Source organism: Sander lucioperca, chromosome 22 (genome assembly GCF_008315115.2).
Source record: "Sander lucioperca isolate FBNREF2018 chromosome 22, SLUC_FBN_1.2, whole genome shotgun sequence".
In the NCBI taxonomy this organism is placed as follows: domain Eukaryota; kingdom Metazoa; phylum Chordata; class Actinopteri; order Perciformes; family Percidae; genus Sander; species Sander lucioperca.
In genome coordinates, this window is record NC_050194.1 from 10,144,648 (window position 1) to 10,162,171 (window position 17,524).

Sequence of the window (17,524 nt, forward strand, 5' to 3'; positions counted from 1 at the left end):
CAAACGAGATGTAAAGTGTTAAGAAGTGAGCTTTAGAGGTGCTGGTAGGCTGATTTTTGGACAAAGAAAGGTGGCTGGACAGGCTAGCTGTTTCCCCTCTGTTTCCAGTCTTTATGCTATGCTAAGATAAGCTAACTGGCTCCTGATGCTAGCTTCATAGTTACCGTTCAGACATGTATGGTCAATCTTCTCATCAAACTCAGCAAGGAAGTGAAAACTCAACATGTCAACCTATTCCTTTAACACAGCTTTTATTGTTGGCTTCAATTCAAGTTATTGTTGTATTATTTCATTTTTTTTAAATTCTCATAAACAAACAATTCTCCCTCCTTTTTTAGTTTGTATTCATATTTCTGGTGTTGGTATTAGTATTACAGTGGGAGCTTTGTATGTAAAGAAACCTGTCTTATTCATATAAATATTCTAAATTGCATCTGGTAACATTTACAGACGGCTGCATGCTGTCGGAGAGCATCTTTGTTAATGTTTTCCACCCATAATCACAAGGTTGCCCATCAAATTTCAGGTACCAAGAAGCAGGCTCCTGCTCCTCCCAAACCGATGAACCCTCCCCCCAGCCAGCCCTGTAACTCCTCCTCCGGCTCGTCCCTCAGCCCCTCCCCCAGACCCCTGTCCATCCACTCGCCCAACTCGCCCACCTCTCCCACCTCACAGCCGTGTGCCACACCCAGACGCCACTCCAGCAACCAGCCCCCGATCCAGGCGCCCAGCCACCCCCCTCCGGAGCCTCCGTCACAGGCCAGCCCGCCGCCCCAGCCCGGCGCGGACCAGCAGAGCGCCGAGCCCTCGCCTCCAGGCACCCCGACCCCTCCAGACACCCCTCCGCCCTCCGCCGCCACCCAGAATGTCGCTCCTCCCTCCCCGTCTCCCTACCAGTCGGGCTCCCTCCCCCGGCCACGGCCCGTCCCAAGACCCCGGAACAGGCCCAGCGTCCCACCCCCACCGCAGCCCACCGCCCTGGCGGCCGACAGCAACGGGATCTGCCCGACTGCGTACAAGATGATGGGTGAGCGTTTCTCGTGTAGTTATCGCGTGTAGACTTTTTTTTTTCTGTTTTATTCACTGCTGAATACTAACCGTGTTGCATTGTAATACCCTCCGCAGGTTAAAGAGGCACTTGTGAGAGGTTTGTGGTTAATCGGCCTTTTCACGAGCAGCACCTTCACCGTTTGCCTCTAGAAATCATACCAATCACCAAACAGCCATTTTGTTCTGCCTGCTGCCTCTATCAGATATTGTGTACCCAGCCCTGATGCACGACTGTCACACTGTGTATCACAGTGCTGGATGGCTAACCTGTTTCTGATGTTTAGTACTACTCAAAGTGTACAATGGAATAAGCCCCATCCCTTCAATGTTTGTATTGCTTTACATACTCCTTACATTGATGTTATATCTCCTGAACCAACGCCTCCAGTGGGTTTAGAAAGCAGCCGTCTAATACAGTCCACCACATGCACTATGACATGTCTTCCATCAGGGCTATCTATCATTTATGGTCAGTGTAACGCTTATCAGTTCAATTTTCAAAACAGAAAAATGGGTTCAAATATCCAATTTTTCATTTTTTTCCACCTTGACAAATTAAAAAATTGGATCTTTAAACTATTTTTCCAATTTTCTGTTTTTATTCAGAGGATCAGAAATTTTGAAAATTGCGTCTGGGCTCCAATTAATCAATACTGCAATGGTATTCTCTCCCTCGTTCCGCCTAGCTACGCCCCGCCCCCCCACTCGAAACCATCACTTGCAAGCACCTCTGACCCCAAAGTCTATCAGTTTTTTGTTTTTTTTGGTCCATATGCAGTTAATGACCTGCATATTCCGCAAAGTAGAGGAAGAGAATACCATTGCAGTATTGAATAATTGGAGCCCAGACAATTTTGTAATTTTCTAAATTTCTGATCCTCTGAATAAAAACAGAAAATTGGAAAAACAGGTTAAAGATCCAATTTTTTGTCAAGGTGAAAAAAAAAATGAAAAATTGGATACTTTAACCCATTTTTCTGTTTTTCCAAATGTCTGTTTGTGCTTAGAACATTGAACTGATAAGTGTTGCGCTGACCATTTATCATTCCCAGTCACTGTAAGCGTTTGAAACCGAGACCAAATCCAGGTTTCACATGCAGAACTGAACTTACAAACTGGTCATTTTCAAACCCCGTTTTTTTTTTTTTTTTATATATGTGAAGCATTTCATATTGTTTGTCCTTGTAGGTATTGTGATGATTCTGATTTTTAAAAACCAGTGTCCCCGTATGGAGTATGTGTAACTCTGACAGACATGCATGTTCTCGTCTCGTCTTGCTCAAGATGATGCACATATTCCGACTGTACAACCAGCTTGTATCCAGCACGCACGTTCAAAGTTTTAGCTCTTTTGTCAAGCAGTGTATTCCAATGTAAACCGGGGGGGGGGGGTTTCCCAACACCATTTCCTCTATAATTCTGATCACATAAATTCAAAACTGGTCCCTTCAAATTACCCCACACTTCACATTTTCCATCCACATTACCCTGCTTGCCTGGCCAAACGTCGCCACCTGCTGTTCAACCATTGGCCCTGACTGCGCTGCTGTTTCACTGCTGAGCCCCCCCCCCCCCCCCTCCCCCCTGCTGTTTAAGCTATGGAAAATATTACACAGCTTCATTGGCTGCCATAATTGCAACAGCTTTAAATGTTTTCATACACCAGGACATGTTTGCCATTACGGCCGCTGTTTGTATAATGTGTGCTTAAATAGTGCACTTATCTTTTGAGGATGTTTGTGTCGTGTTCTGTGTGAATGCCTGCAAGCATGACAAACATATTAACCGTTACTTATACTAACACTAACTGAACCGGTCTTTTCTAGTTGATTTGATCACATTTTTTTCCGAGTGCAATTAAGAAAAAGAACATGTTCATGATAGTAGTCCCTGTATACTCAATGTGACTTATCTTTTCCTCATCTTTTGTGTCGCTCTCCAGACCCGGCGATGTCTTTCAAAGGGCTGAGTCGAGCTTTGGTCCCTGAGCTCGCTGTAGAACAGCAGCTGGCGGCGGCGGCGGCGGCGGCCTCCTGCCTGCTTCCTCTCAAAGACTGTGACCTGGACACGGAGAGCACTGTCCTATAGGGAGGAGACCACCACCACATACCCCGCCCCCCCCGCCACTCCTCTCCTCATACACACACCTCATTTAGTCTGCTCGGGTTGTCGTCCCAGCCCCGTATCTGCAGCCCTCCTCTGCCGCTACCACGTTCTGCATGACGGACTTGTATGACAAAATGTGACAAAATGCACAAAATGCACCTTGATGGAGGTCCGCTGCTCCTGTTAAACAATGGCTATGTAAGTAGATTATGTTTGTAGGGCCGCCACGACAAAATTGATGGAAACTGCTCACTTTCCTACAGTAGTTACAAATCTGATGATTTATGGGTTTAATTGTCAGCATTTTAACTGGAAAACCAATTACTGCACATATTACCATCACTAGCTAAGTTAGTTGGATTCCAAAGTCAAAAATCCATACCTGTCAGGTTATCTTTATATTATATATGTTATGTAACTTATGTAAGTCGATAGATAATCAATCTGCAACAATTTTGATAATAAGACATTTTTAGGTGGAAATACCCCAAAACATGCAGCTTTCATATGTAAACTTGGATTTTGGGAAATTGTGACTGGCATGTTTCACCATTTTTGGACATCTTATAGACCTAATATTTAATTGAGAAAATAATCAGCAGAATAATGTGAATTGCAGCCCTTCCCATCACATCACCATATTGGGCTTACTTCACCTGTAGCCACGCCACCACGTTCTACAGCTGTCTCCCATTTCCAGTCGCGCGGTTGAAGCGGTCACTAGCCATTGTTGACGTACAGAGAGTCCTCCTGACCTCCATGATGGTGCCAGATGTGGTCATGAAGAGACTTGTGACACAAAGCCTCGACACTGCAACTCTCCCCACGCCACCGCTATCTTTATACCGCGCGCCAGACAATCACACGGCACAGGGCCGTCAGACAGCTGTCCTATAAAGCACGGGAACTGGCCGAGGGAATGCCAAAATATGGACTGACGAGACTCGTTTGGAATTTGGTGTGAGGTTTAGTATTTTTCAATGTTGAATAATTGCCTTAGAACAAGAAAATGAAAACGAGGGAGGGGGAAAAGGTCAGCAGGTGACGTAGAAACCCAAACTGTTGCTTAAAGTGTAGCTGGTGACTGCAGGTTTCCAGTCGTCTCCCAACACTTGATTTTTGTATGGAAACCCCATCTTTTTTTTTCTTTTTTTTTTTCTTCCCCCTCCTGTATTTATTTACCGAGTTAAAAACACACATTCCCTGTGGCTTGACATAATTAATGCAGTCTTTAAATGTAAATCATGCCTTATGGGTTCCTCCCAGAACCGTGTAATAAGCATTATATATTTACTGTATGGAGGATATACTTGGCTCCTAGTACTACAGTATTTCCAAGAAGCTGTCTTGGCAACGAGTTTGTTTCAGGGACGTAAGGAAGGTGATTTGACCCTCTGCAATAGAAGTCTTGTATGGTTCTGTATTGTTCCACAAAGGTTGTGTATTTAAATGTGTTTTTTGGTTGATTTCTTTGGGTTTTATAAGCAGAAGTAGCAGGGTTAACCACGCGCCCAGCCTGAACACAGTCAGTATTTTGCCTTTCTGTTTTTTTCCATCGATCTTTGTGTTTTCTCCGGTGTTCGCCGGGGAGGGCATTAAACGCAACAGGCTGTGTGTGAGTGAATGTAGCGAAAAGGACAGTTCTTACCAGCCTGAACAGAAAAGACGCATAAACAGCTGATGTTGCACTTGAGCGCAGGCCAATGAGTGGTTTCCCAGTGAACTGGTTCAGAGGATTGTTTTGTTGCAGTCTTTCCCACTGAGCTGAGAGCACGCAGCGCTGTGAAACCTCAGTAGTGATGTGGTGTTAGATTTTTGCCAGGTCAAAAGATAAATGCTTTGTTGTATTTTCTGTGTAAGCTTTTGCTTTTTGGCCTCAGATGTAATGCAGAGTGTGGTTCCCAGAGAACTGACCCAATATGGTACCAATGGAGGAAGTCTTGATGGATGCTGCAGTTGCCCTGAAAACAGGGTTTTGTTTTTCAGAGTCAATCAAGCAGTTTAATCCCCTCCTATCTCTCTGCTCTTGTACCTCGCTGCCTTATCCCCGTGCATCAAGCGAGCTCGGTATCTCGAGGCTCTGTAAGACGAACAAACGGCATTAAACTAGAAATGATAATGCTGCATTTTTAAGCTCCATAGTTTTGTATGTATGCCGTCTGGTGAGCTAAAATATGGAGTCAAAACATGTTATATGAATGCTTGGTTATACCCCCTTTCCAAAGAAAATAAAGTATATGAAGAAATTAATCCTGATTTATATTTTTGTGTACAAACTTCAACAGCAGTTTTTACTTTCAAGCATGATATTTTTATAGATCAAAAACATAGCCTTCATTTGAAAGCATTGAACAAAACATAAAGGTCAAACAATTTCAAAACATGAGTAACTTCCCATGAAAACATATAAAACGAATATAAAAGGGAGCCTGTAGGCAACCGATACATAAACCTAACTAGACCAACAGAACTGTATTTATTTTAAACTTAAATATCCAGGGAGGGGCAATGCTACCAGCTGCACATCTTAATACATGAACTGCACCAACATGCAATCGATTTGGACAAAAAACACCATTACTACACTAGTAGCAGCTAGAATTGCATTTTTACGAGATCAGTCACCTCGTAAGCCTGACTAAAGCTGTGCATAAATAATAAATAAAATGGTACATTTCCTGATGACACTCTTGAATAGGAAAATAAACTAGGACTTGTAGGACACACAAGCATACAATACAAAAAAATGATGAGCAGTGCATAGCAAAAACTGTAAATTTACAATCTCAACAATAGTTAATTGACAAATAGCAACACAGCTACAGGTACACTGTACTGTAGATGAGTCAGGGGATCACCATGACGACTGGAAAAGCAGGAAATGACCATTTACAGCAGGATGTTTTTTTCTCTCCCTACATGCATTTGACATTCATTCAGCAGCTAGATACTTGCTGAAGCCAGGCTGTGTTCACAACACTCGAGAGATACTTGACAAAGTGCAGAACTATTAACAGAAGCAAACGGCTCAGCTGCCTCTCAACTTTCTGTACTGACAAAAACAAGGCATTCCACCCACACGGTCTATTAAACAGATGATTCCTAAGCCACATTTCACCATGTGCTGATGTAGTCAGTGTTGCCTTACTGTGAAAAGTGTTCTAAATGATGTTTTGCAAATAAATATGTGCTATTGGATAAATTTAGAGTCCTCGCAGGCAGAAAACTTACAATGCTGATGCTGACTCAAACCTATTGTTTAGAGGCTTTCCAGTTGATGCGCTGCAAACTGGCCTGATTGGACAGATTTCAGTGGCTATGTATGATCAGGATGGAGTCCAGTTGGGATGTGATGACTGGAGTCTAAATCTTAACGGCATTGTTTTACTTCCATAGAAATGACTGACTGATCATCAAAGAGAATTTAGAAATGTAATTTGCAAAGGACAAAGGTGAACCAGAGCTGGTTGCGGATTACTTTTATCTCCCTGTGTATGGAGATGAAAACTATTATCTTTGTGTTTTATTATAACTCCCATAATAGATGCCTTTAAATTCACAGTAGGTTAGATGACCACATCTGTAAGTCCAGACCAGCAATGTTGGAAAAAACTCAGATATCTACTTTTTTTTTTTTTTTTTTAAATCAAATCGTGCTGTATGGGAGGCAGTGAGCGCACTACTGTATGAACTGTCTGGCTCTGTACACACTAACTAAACTACACCTTGCTTCTAGATAACTGTCGTCTGTCTACGCTTAATCTTTACAATTTTCAAATATGATCTGATAGAAAATATAAACTTTATATAGTCATGTATTAAACATAGCAGGTAATCTAAATATCCAGACCAATTGATTTCATGACTTACATCTCATTGTAATGCAATGAAATGTATATGGATGGCTTCTGTAATGTATCTTTTACTGTGTAATGTTTGTGCTAAAAAGATGTACATAATGTAAAGCCGGCTCTACCCAGCACCTGAAGTTACAGTAATGTAGCACACGGGGCACTCACTAGCCGTGATTATCTACAAATAGATACAGTGCATTTCCATTCTGTTTGCTATAGATGACGTGGTCTCTGTTCCCGTTGGTCCGAGTGTCTCTGTGTGTGATCTTGGCACTTTGGTTGTGGAGAGCAGAGTGAAAATGGAGCCGACCGGCCTGTCGGTTTGGCCCGACGTCCGCCCGCGGTTCTTGCTTCTACCAGGCCAGAGGGGAAGATAGTCTGGGGCTTCTGGGGTTTTCTGGAGTCTGGGTCTCACTGAGAGCTCTCTGCAAGACCAAACCCATAATCACATGAGATTTATACTCATTTTACCATATTATTTTCAGATTTGGAGCACATTTAGTTATTCCACAGACGGCAGCACTTTGCAGCTTAATCATTTTCTAGCTGCAGGCTGCTGTCAGTCTGTTTGAGAGCTCCAGCTGAATACCTGCTGCAGATATCCAAATATAAGCTGCTCACCTGCAGGAACAAGTCAAATTGATCCAAGCTGCTTCCACTGACAGAGCTGAGGAGAGCAGTACTGTATTAGCTCACCTCAAACTTGCACATGAACTCCGCAAAGATGCCGAAGAAGGACTCCGTGTTGGCGGACTTGCTGTCCTCTCCGAAGAAAGAGGCCACCTTAGAGAACTCCTCCATGGCTCGGGTCTGCAGGGACTCCAGAGACTGGATTGCAGGGTGGCTGTTCTCCAAAAAGCTCTGTGGTGCAAAAGATCACAGATCAAAGAGGCACACCGCCCATGTTTAGTCAGTTTACATGAGGAGGAGTTCTACTCAGCTGGTATAAACAAATGTCTCCTATGGCTCTGAAGGAGCTTTCTAAAGTCGGAGAAGAAATAACCCTGATGATATCATCAGATTATGTCATCAGGGTTATGTCTTCTTATCTTGGGTTTGCAGACCAAAAATCAAACAAATGTTATTGAGTTGCATTATGGGAAATGTAGTATCCAAAGTTTTGGGGGCATGGCTCATACCAGGAACTAAAAGTCAGGATATCTATTGTTTGCTTTAATTCTTACCGTTCTTTAAATATATAGATATACATATTATTAAATATATTATATTATTAATATATGTGTCTTGTGATTCCCTCAACTTTATGGAAGTGCAAAACTAAATTGCTGAAGAACATGACACCTGAACTGAACATGTGCTGAACTGTATCCCATCTCATTTACGTTGAGTTACGTTGAATTGTTATTCAGAACAAACTTAATCATAAAACTTTCAATCGGTTTAAGTGTCCTATGATGTTGTTTTAGAGGCTTTTCCAACCTTACAAGAATATAGTTTGTAAATCCTTTTTATGGTAGCATGAAAAATGGTCAAAATATATCAACAAAATAGTTTATATAGACATTGTGCGAAATTCGCTTATTCTCTTTCTTTACTGAGAGTTCAGTGAGAAAATGTATACCGCTCTCACATCTGTCTGTTAAATATGAAGCTGGAGCCAGGAGACAGATAGCTTAGCTTAGCATAAATACTGGACACATACTGTGTCTTGTTTGATTTAAAAACGACAATTCAGTTTATTACAGAGATGTGAGAATACACTACAGAGTAGTGAGAATAGTTGGAAAAGTGGGAATGGTTTTAATTAGTATGAATTTCATTGAAAAGTAAAAAAAAAAAAAAAAAACAATCATGTAAAAATGTGGAATATTTAAAGATTTTTTGAGTCATAGTATAGCGTGTCGAAAAAAGTAGAAAAAAGTCATAGTATATTGTATGTCGAAAATTGTCATAGTATAGTATGTCAAAAAAAGCAAAAAAAAGTCATATTATGGTATGTTGAAAAAAGTGTTAAAAAAGTCATAGTATAGTATGTCGAAAAAAGTCATAAAAAAGTCATAGTATAGTATGTTGAAAATTGTCATAGTATAGTATGTCAGAAAAAAGCCAAAAAAGTCATAATATAGCATGTCGAAAAAAGTCATAGTATAGTATGTCTAAAATTGTCATAGTATAGTACGTCGAAAAAGCCAAAAAAGTCATATTATGGTATGTTGAAAAAAGTGATAAAAACGTCATAGTATAGTATGTCGAAAAAAGTGATAAAAAGTTATAGTATGTCAAAAATTGCAATAGTATAGGATGTCGGAAAAAAATTCATAAAAAGTCATAGTATAGCGTGTCAAATAAAGTCATAATAAAGTCATAGTATAGTATGTTGAAAATTGTCATAGTATAGAATGTCAGAAAAAAAGCCAAAAAAGTCATAGTATAGCGTGTCGAAAAAAGTGATAAAAACGTCATAGTATAGTATCTCAAAAATTGCAATAGTATAGGATGTCGGAAAAAATTCATAAAAAGTCATAGTATAGTATGTCGAAAAAAGCCAAAAAAGTAATATTACGGTATGTCGAAAAAAGTGAAAAAAAACGTCATTGTATAGTATGTCGAAAAAAGTGATAAAATTGTCATAGTATAGTATGTCAAAAAAAGTGATAAAAACTCATGGTATAGTAGGTCAAAAAACAGTTATAGTATAGTATGTCAAAAAAAGTGATGAGAAAGTAAATGTCAAGGGAAGTCTGAAAGAACATTCAAACTCCACAGCCTGGACTGGGCATTGAACTAGAGTCTGCAGTGCCTATTTTCTGGTGCTGTTTGGAGCGTTGGTAACCCCTACACCACCGTACAACCAAAAGATATTTGCTGAAAAGAGTCATAAAAAAGTCATAGTATAGTATGTAGAAGAAAGTCATAAAAAAGTCACAGTATAGTATGTAGAAGAAAGTCATAAAAAAGTCACAGTATAGTATGTCGAAAAAAATCATAAAAAGTCATAGTAAAGTATGTAGAAAAAAGTCACAGTATAGTATGTCGAAAATAGTCATAGTATAGTATGTCGAAAAAAGTCATGGTATAGAAAAGTAAAAAAAAAAAAAGTCATAGTATAGTATTTAGAAAAAAGTCATAGTATAGCGTGTGGAAAAAAGTCATAGTATATAGTATGTCGAAAATTGTCATAATAGGTCATAGTATAGTATGTCGAAAAAAGTCATAGTATAGTATGTCGAAAAAAGTCAAAGTATAGTATGTCGAAAAAAGTGAAGAGAAATTCAATGTAAAGGATGTCAAGAGAAGTCTGGAAGAACATGCAAAATCCACAGCCTGGATATTGGGTATTGAACTAGAGTCTGCAGTGTTTATTTGCTGGTGCTGTTTGGAGTATTGGTAACCCCTATACCACCGTACAACCAATTTATGTGTGCTGAAAAGAGTCATAAAAAAGTCATAGTATAGTATGTAGAAAAAAGTTTAAAAAAAAAGTATTAGTATAGTATGTCGAAAAAAGTGATAAAAAAAGTCAATGTATAGTATGTCAAAAAAAGTGATAAAATTGTCATAGTATAGTATGTCAAAAAAGTGATAAAAACTCATGGTATAGTAGGTCACAAAAAAGTAATAGTATAGTATGTCAAAAAAAGTGATAAAAACGTCATAGTATAGTATGTCGAAAAAAGTGATAAAAAAAGTCATAGTGTAGTATGTCGAAAAAAGTCATAGTATAGCGTGTCGAAAAAAGTAAAAAAAGTCATAGTATAGTATGTAGAAAAAAGTGATAAAAACGTCATAGTATAGTATGTCGAAAAAAGTGATAAAAAGTCATAGTATAGCGTGTCAAATAAAGTCATAAAAAGTCATAGTATAGTATGTTGAAAATTGTCATAGTATAGTATGTCGAAAAAAGCCAAAAAAGTAATATTACGGTATGTCGAAAAAAGTGAAAAAAAACGTCATTGTATAGTATGTCGAAAAAAGTGATAAAATTGTCATAGTATAGTATGTCAAAAAAAGTGATAAAAACTCATGGTATAGTAGGTCAAAAAACAGTTATAGTATAGTATGTCGAAAAAAGTGATGAGAAAGTAAATGTCAAGGGAAGTCTGAAAGAACATTCAAACTCCACAGCCTGGACTGGGCATTGAACTAGAGTCTGCAGTGCTTGTTGTCTGGTGCTGTTTGAAGCATTGGTAACCCCTACGCCAACGTACAACCAAGACATGTTTGCTGAAAAGAGTCATAAAAAAGTCATAGTATAGCATGTCGGAAAAAAAAGTCAAAGTATAGTATGTCAAAAAATGTAATAGTATAGTATGTCGAAAAAAATCATAAAAAGTCATAGTAAAGTATATAGAAAAAAGTCACAGTATAGTATGTCGAAAATAGTAATAGTATAGTATGTCGAAAAAAGTCATGGTATAGCATGTTGAAAAAAGCAAAAAAAAAGTCATATTATGGTATGTTGAAAAAAGTGTTAAAAAAGTCATAGTATAGTATGTCGAAAAAAGTCATAATAAAGTCATAGTATAGTATGTTGAAAATTGTCATAGTATAGAATGTCAGAAAAAAAGCCAAAAAAGTCATAGTATAGCGTGTCGAAAAAAATTCATAGTATAGTATGTCTAAAATTGTCATAGTATAGTACGTCGAAAAAAGCCAAAAAAGTCATATTACGGTGTGTCGAAAAAAGTGAAAAAAACGTCATAGTATAATATGTAAAAAAAAAGTGATAAAAACTCATGGTATAGTAGGTCAAAAAATAGTCATAGTATAGTATGTCGAAAAAAGTGATGAGAAAGTAAATGTCAAGGGAAGTCTGGAAGAACATTTAAACTCCACAGCCTCAACTGGGTATTGAACTAGAGTCTGCAGTGCTTATTTTCTGGTGCTGTTTGGAGTATTGGTAACCCCTACACCACCGTACAACCAATTTATGTGTGCTGAAAAGAGTCATAAAAAAGTCATAGTATAGTATGTAGAAAAAAGTTTAAAAAAAAAAAGTAATAGTATAGTATGTCGAAAAAAGTGATTAAAAAAAAGTCATAGTATAGTATGTTGAAAAAAGTGATAAAATTGTCATAGTATAGTATGTCGAAAAAAAGTTTGAGTTTAGCTTCTTATGGGAATCAAACTCCCAATCTTGGACTCCCAAACCAAAGTCTTCTTACAGACTGAGCTATAACAATTGCCAAAGTATATTATGTCGAAAAAAATCATAGTACAGTACGTCAAAAAAGTCATAGTATAGTATATCGGAAAGAAATATAATTTTAGCTCCTGATAGGAATCAAACTCCCAAACATGTCTTCTTACAGACTAAGCTATACCAATTGTCATAGTATAGTATGTCGAAAACAATCCTAAAAATTCATGGTAAGTATTCTTACAGACTGCGCTATAACAATTGTCATAAGTCACAAAACATTCATAGCAGAGTATGTTGAAAAATTTCATGTATAGTATGTTGAAAAAAATGCATAAAAAGTAATAGAATAGTATGTCGAAAAAGTCTTCTCACAGACTGTGCTAAAAGACTGACAAAAAAGTATTCTTACAGAGTGAGCTGTAACAATTGTCACAAGTCACAAAAAAGTCAGTATGTCGAAAAATTTCATAGTATAGTATGTTGAAAACAAGGCATAAAAAGTAATAGAATAGCATATCAAAAGGAAACATGATTTTAGCTCCTGATGGGAATCAAACTCCCAACCTGTCTTCTTACAGACTGAGCTATACCAAATATCATAGTATAGTATGTCGAAAAAAAATCATAAAAAGTCATAGTATAGTATGTCGACAAAAATCATGAAAAGTCATAGTATAGTATGTGTCGAAAAAAGTCATAGTATTCTTCCAGTATAGTATGTGGAAGAACGTGATAAAAGTCATAGTATAGTATGTCAAAAAAAGTCATAAAATGTCAAAGAAAGTCATAGTATGTCAAAGAAAGTGCGGAAGAACATGCAAACTCCATACAAAAAGCCCCAGCCCACATTAGGGATTGAACCAAGTGTCAGAGTCTGCAATGTCTACTTGCAGCAGATTTTATTGTCTGATGGGAATCAAACTCCCAACTCTGGACTCCCAACCCTGTCTTCTTACAGACTGAGCTATAACAATCGTAACAGTATGTTGAAAAAAAGTCATAGTAGAGTATGTTGAAAAAAGTCATAATGAAGTATGTAGTATAGTATGTAGAAAAAAATCATTAAAAAGTCATAGTATAGTATGTCGGAAAGAAATATAATTATGAAGAATTGTAAATGTCTTCGTACAGACTAAGCTATACCAATTGTCGTAGTATAGTATGTAGAAAAAAGTCATAATAAAGTCATGGTATAGTATGTCGAAAAAAGTCAAAGGATAGTATGTCGAAAAAAGTCATAAAAATGTATAGTATGTCAAAGAAAGTGCGGAAGAACATGCAAACTCCACACAAAAAGGCCCAGCCCAAACTGGGGATGGAACCAAGTGTCAGAGCCTGCAATGTCTACTTGCAACAGTGCTAACCACTGAGCCACCTTGCCACGAAAGAAAGTTTGTTGAAAACAGTCATAGTATAGTATGTTGAAAAAAGCAAAAAAAAAAAGTCATATTATGGTATGTTGAAAAAAGTGTTAAAAAAGTCATAGTATAGTATGTCGAAAAAAGTCATAATAAAGTCATAGTATAGTATGTTGAAAATTGTCATAGTATAGAATGTCAGAAAAAAAGCCAAAAAAGTCATAGTATAGCGTGTCGAAAAAAATTCATAGTATAGTATGTCTAAAATTGTCATAGTATAGTACGTCGAAAAAAGCCAAAAAAGTCATATTACGGTGTGTCGAAAAAAGTGAAAAAAACGTCATAGTATAATATGTAAAAAAAAAAGTGATAAAAACTCATGGTATAGTAGGTCAAAAAATAGTCATAGTATAGTATGTCGAAAAAAGTGATGAGAAAGTAAATGTCAAGGGAAGTCTGGAAGAACATTTAAACTCCACAGCCTCAACTGGGTATTGAACTAGAGTCTGCAGTGCTTATTTTCTGGTGCTGGTTGGAGTATTGGTAACCCCTACACCACCGTACAACCAATGTATGTGTGCTGAAAAGAGTCATAAAAAAGTCATAGTATAGTATGTAGAAAAAAGTTAAAAAAAAAAAAAAAAGTAATAGTATAGTATGTCAAAAAAAGTGATTAAAAAAAAGTCATAGTATAGTATGTTGAAAAAAGTGATAAAATTGTCATAGTATAGTATGTGGAAAAAAGTGATAGTAAAGTTTGTGGAACCAAGTGTCAGAGCCTGCAATGTCTACTTGCAACAGTGCTAACCACTGAGCCACCTTGCCACGAAAGAAAGTTTGTTGAAAACAGTCATAACAAGTATGTCAAAAAAAACATTAAAACACCATAGTATGGTTTGTCGAAAAAAGTGATAAAAAAAAAGTCTTAGTATAGTATGTGGAAAAAAGTGATAAAAAAAAATCTTAGTATAGTATGTGGAAAAAAGTGATAGTAAAGTTTGTGGAAATAAGTGATAAAAAAGTGACAGTATGATAGTATTGCCCGGGAAGATTTTCTAAACTTCAGACTGAGCCAGGCTATCTGTTTTCCCGTTTCCAGTCTTGATGCTAAGCTAAGCTAACCGGCTGCTGGATCCAGCTTCATATTTACTGTACAGACATGAGAGTGATATCGATCTTCTCTTCTAACTCGCAAGACAGCAAATTTCCCAAAATATTGAAACTTTTTCTTTGATGACACAAAATATCAGCAATCAGTAGCTTCCATGAACATGCGTGTGTACTGCTTTGTGTTTGAAGTGTATTATATTTAAAGCTGTTAGCGTACGCTCATGACGGAGGCAAAGTGGTCTTCGGAGGTGGGCGGGATCTTAAGACAGGCCTTCCTGATGTCCAGGATGGTGGAGTGCAGATCACTCAGCTCTGCTGTGATGGCCCTTTGGTTCACTGAACAAGAAATATTAGGTGATGAGTTACCAAAACATTAGCATTAATGAAACACCCATACACGGTTTAATGAGCAGGGAAATGTGAAAATTAGAGTTTTTAACAATAAGGCTATTATAAAGACATACAGTACATTAAAACAGTCAATTGAACAATATAAATCAACATTCAATTAGATGCTTTTAGCAGAGTCTGCCTGCCCTGCAGCGACACCCAGCACACTGTGTAGAAATTAGCATTTCAAAGGATGGAACGACTACATTCTGCGAAGCACTTGGGCGGAGTGATTAACACAACACCTGAAAAGCATTGCTGTTACTCTCTGCTCCTCACCACGGGGTTTCTCAGGTGCTGCGAGCAAATCACTCCGCCCAAGTAGCAGAAGTAGCAGTGCTTCACCTTCTGAGAATATAGTTCCCAGTTTGTATACGGTTAGAAGATGGCTGTGTCTCATGTGACCTTGTTATTTGTACATGCTGTGACTATACAAATCACAACATGTAAATAGGAAAATGTTGGCGTTATTTTGTCAGTTATTGGGAGCAGTAGGCTAGATGGAGCCGGTTACCTCCAGGATCTGTGCTAAACTAGGCTAGCGGTGGGTGCGTCAGACAGAGTTACGACACGCACGGCGATGAGAAGGGTATGTATGGACTTATCTAACTCTGGGGGATATGGTGAATAAGCTGAAGTCCCAATAAGTCAGCGTGTTCCTTTAAAGAGCTCTGCTGCTGTAGCGGCATCGTACCCTTGGCTGCCAGAGGCACTGTTGTCAGGTCTCTGGAGAAGTTGAGCAGCTCAGGGAAGTGTTCGCACAGAGACTTGGCCAGAATGTGCAGAAAGGTGGATTTCCCGTCTACTGTTTTGGTCGTGCTTAACTGCGAGATAGAAAATGAAAAGAATGAATGATTAAAAAAACCCAAATTAAGATAATATAATGTGGTTGAAGTACAGGTGTTATTGCTGTACCTCAGTTAGGAAGTTGATTTTAAAACTGGTTGTCCGGTGGCTCTTGGGCTGACCATTGTTAAGGTAATTCCCCATTGCAAGTACAAACTGTGGGCAAAACAGCACTTAATAACCACTATTAATATAAAAACTGGTTTAGTAACAGCTTCATGGGTAACACTTGAAGGTATCTACATCAGAGTGACATGACACTGTCATGAACACATGACACTGTCATGACACATGAACCCTAACCCTAACTATAACTTGTCATGACAAAAACCGAATGACACTTGCTGAAAGAAGCGTTATGTCATAAACGTTTATGACTTGTTTATAATGTTTATGACACGTTCATGACAGTGTCATGTCACTCTTATGTAGATACCTTCAAGTAAAGTGTAACCGCTTCATGTTCTTTTTTTTCCCTGCTCTGGAACTTTACCTCCAGTATTTTGGCCAGTTTCTTGCTGCTCTTTAGCTCCACCGAAGCCTTGTAGATGTAATCGTACGCAACCTTCATCTCCTCCGTCCTCTCCTGCAGGGTGGTCTTGAAGTGGAGGCTCCGCAGACGGGTTTTATACTCGGGCACCGTCAACATCTGAAACACACAAAACAACCACTCAACTCAAATCATTCCATCGTGTAGGGCTGTATTAAAAATGTTAATCGCGATTAGGATTTCTTCTCCTAATGATCACAAAAACAGAGTAATCGAGAAAAACGATTATTTTGCACATTACAATTTGCAAGTAAACTGTTTTTGTCTTGTGTTGTGAATGAAAAAGGGAAGGGAATTTTCACAGTTCAAGGGGTTTCACTGGTTTATAAGTTCAATAACATATTTCCAAAAGACAATGAGTAACCGTGGTAAATAATCATGATTTCAATATTGACCAAAATAATCATTTATTGATTATGATTTTTTTCCATCATCAAGGTGCCCTACCATCTTGTGTTTTTTTTCAAAGTGTTTTAGTTTTCTTTGTGTACCTGGAAAATGAACTGGTCGGGCTCGCTAAGTTTGGCCGGATCCTGTTCAAACTGCTCAAACTGTTTGACCTCGTCGTCGTCCGGGGCGTAGAGCAGCAGCTGCTTGATGTGAGCGGGCTCAAGCCGGTCGGTCGTCATGTTCAACAAGATCTGACGCAGCTCGCTGGTGGAGAGCTTCAGATGGGCGATGAGGATGGCTGCCGAAAGAAGGGGGGGGAAGAGAGACGCGGAGGTTTTAGGTCTGTTTTTTTCACGTTACAAAGAGGATCACTGTGTTCCCGAATGCAGACAAAACCTTACACCCCCCTCTGATGATGTGTAATTTCCCACTGTGTGTTATTCATAATTCTTACTATGTTTCTGTGATGCCAGATTAATTATTAAATCCAGAATCTCAGTGTAAACCTGGTAATTAACAACAGCAAATCAATAAAAAAACAAACTAATTATGGGTGTGATAATAGCAGAACAAATCCTTCTTACACAGAGAAATGAACCCATCACCCACAGTATAATGTAGTATAGTCTGCATAACATAACAGGGTCACATCTGATTATCTTGAAGAGAAGTGACTTTGCAAGCAAGATCTTTTTTTGCCAAAATAAATAATTTTGTTATATTACATAGTATGTTATTTGTACTCCCTGTATAAAAGGGCATTCAA

At 38.3% G+C, this 17,524-nt stretch overlaps 2 protein-coding genes across 12 annotated transcripts in view; one reads left to right on the plus strand and one right to left on the minus strand.

Moving 5' to 3' along the window:
* The window catches only part of arhgap17a (Rho GTPase activating protein 17a), a 36,940-nt gene extending 31,850 nt beyond the window's left edge, over positions 1-5,090 (plus strand). For 4 of the 5 annotated variants that reach the window (XM_031291332.2, XM_031291328.2, XM_031291329.2 and 1 more), the window contains 2 exons: positions 527-1,027; positions 2,993-5,090. In XM_031291332.2, coding sequence (XP_031147192.1) covers positions 527-1,027; positions 2,993-3,138 — 647 coding nt within the window. In that variant the 3' untranslated portion in view covers positions 3,139-5,090. Of the gene's footprint in view, positions 1-526; positions 1,028-1,125; positions 1,148-2,992 lie in introns of all 5 variants that reach the window. The other variant, XM_031291331.2, reaches the window with a different exon arrangement.
* Positions 5,049-17,524, minus strand: part of grid2ipb (glutamate receptor, ionotropic, delta 2 (Grid2) interacting protein, b) — a 53,241-nt gene continuing 40,765 nt past the window's right edge. For all 7 annotated transcript variants that reach the window (XM_035997668.1, XM_031291321.2, XM_035997667.1 and 4 more), the window contains 7 exons: positions 16,860-17,056; positions 16,312-16,467; positions 15,888-15,974; positions 15,667-15,796; positions 14,800-14,918; positions 7,707-7,871; positions 5,049-7,435 (listed from right to left, as the gene is read on the minus strand). In XM_035997668.1, the coding sequence (XP_035853561.1) occupies positions 7,364-7,435; positions 7,707-7,871; positions 14,800-14,918; positions 15,667-15,796; positions 15,888-15,974; positions 16,312-16,467; positions 16,860-17,056 (926 nt within the window). In that variant the 3' untranslated portion in view covers positions 5,049-7,363. The remainder of the gene's footprint in view (positions 7,436-7,706; positions 7,872-14,799; positions 14,919-15,666; positions 15,797-15,887; positions 15,975-16,311; positions 16,468-16,859; positions 17,057-17,524) is intronic.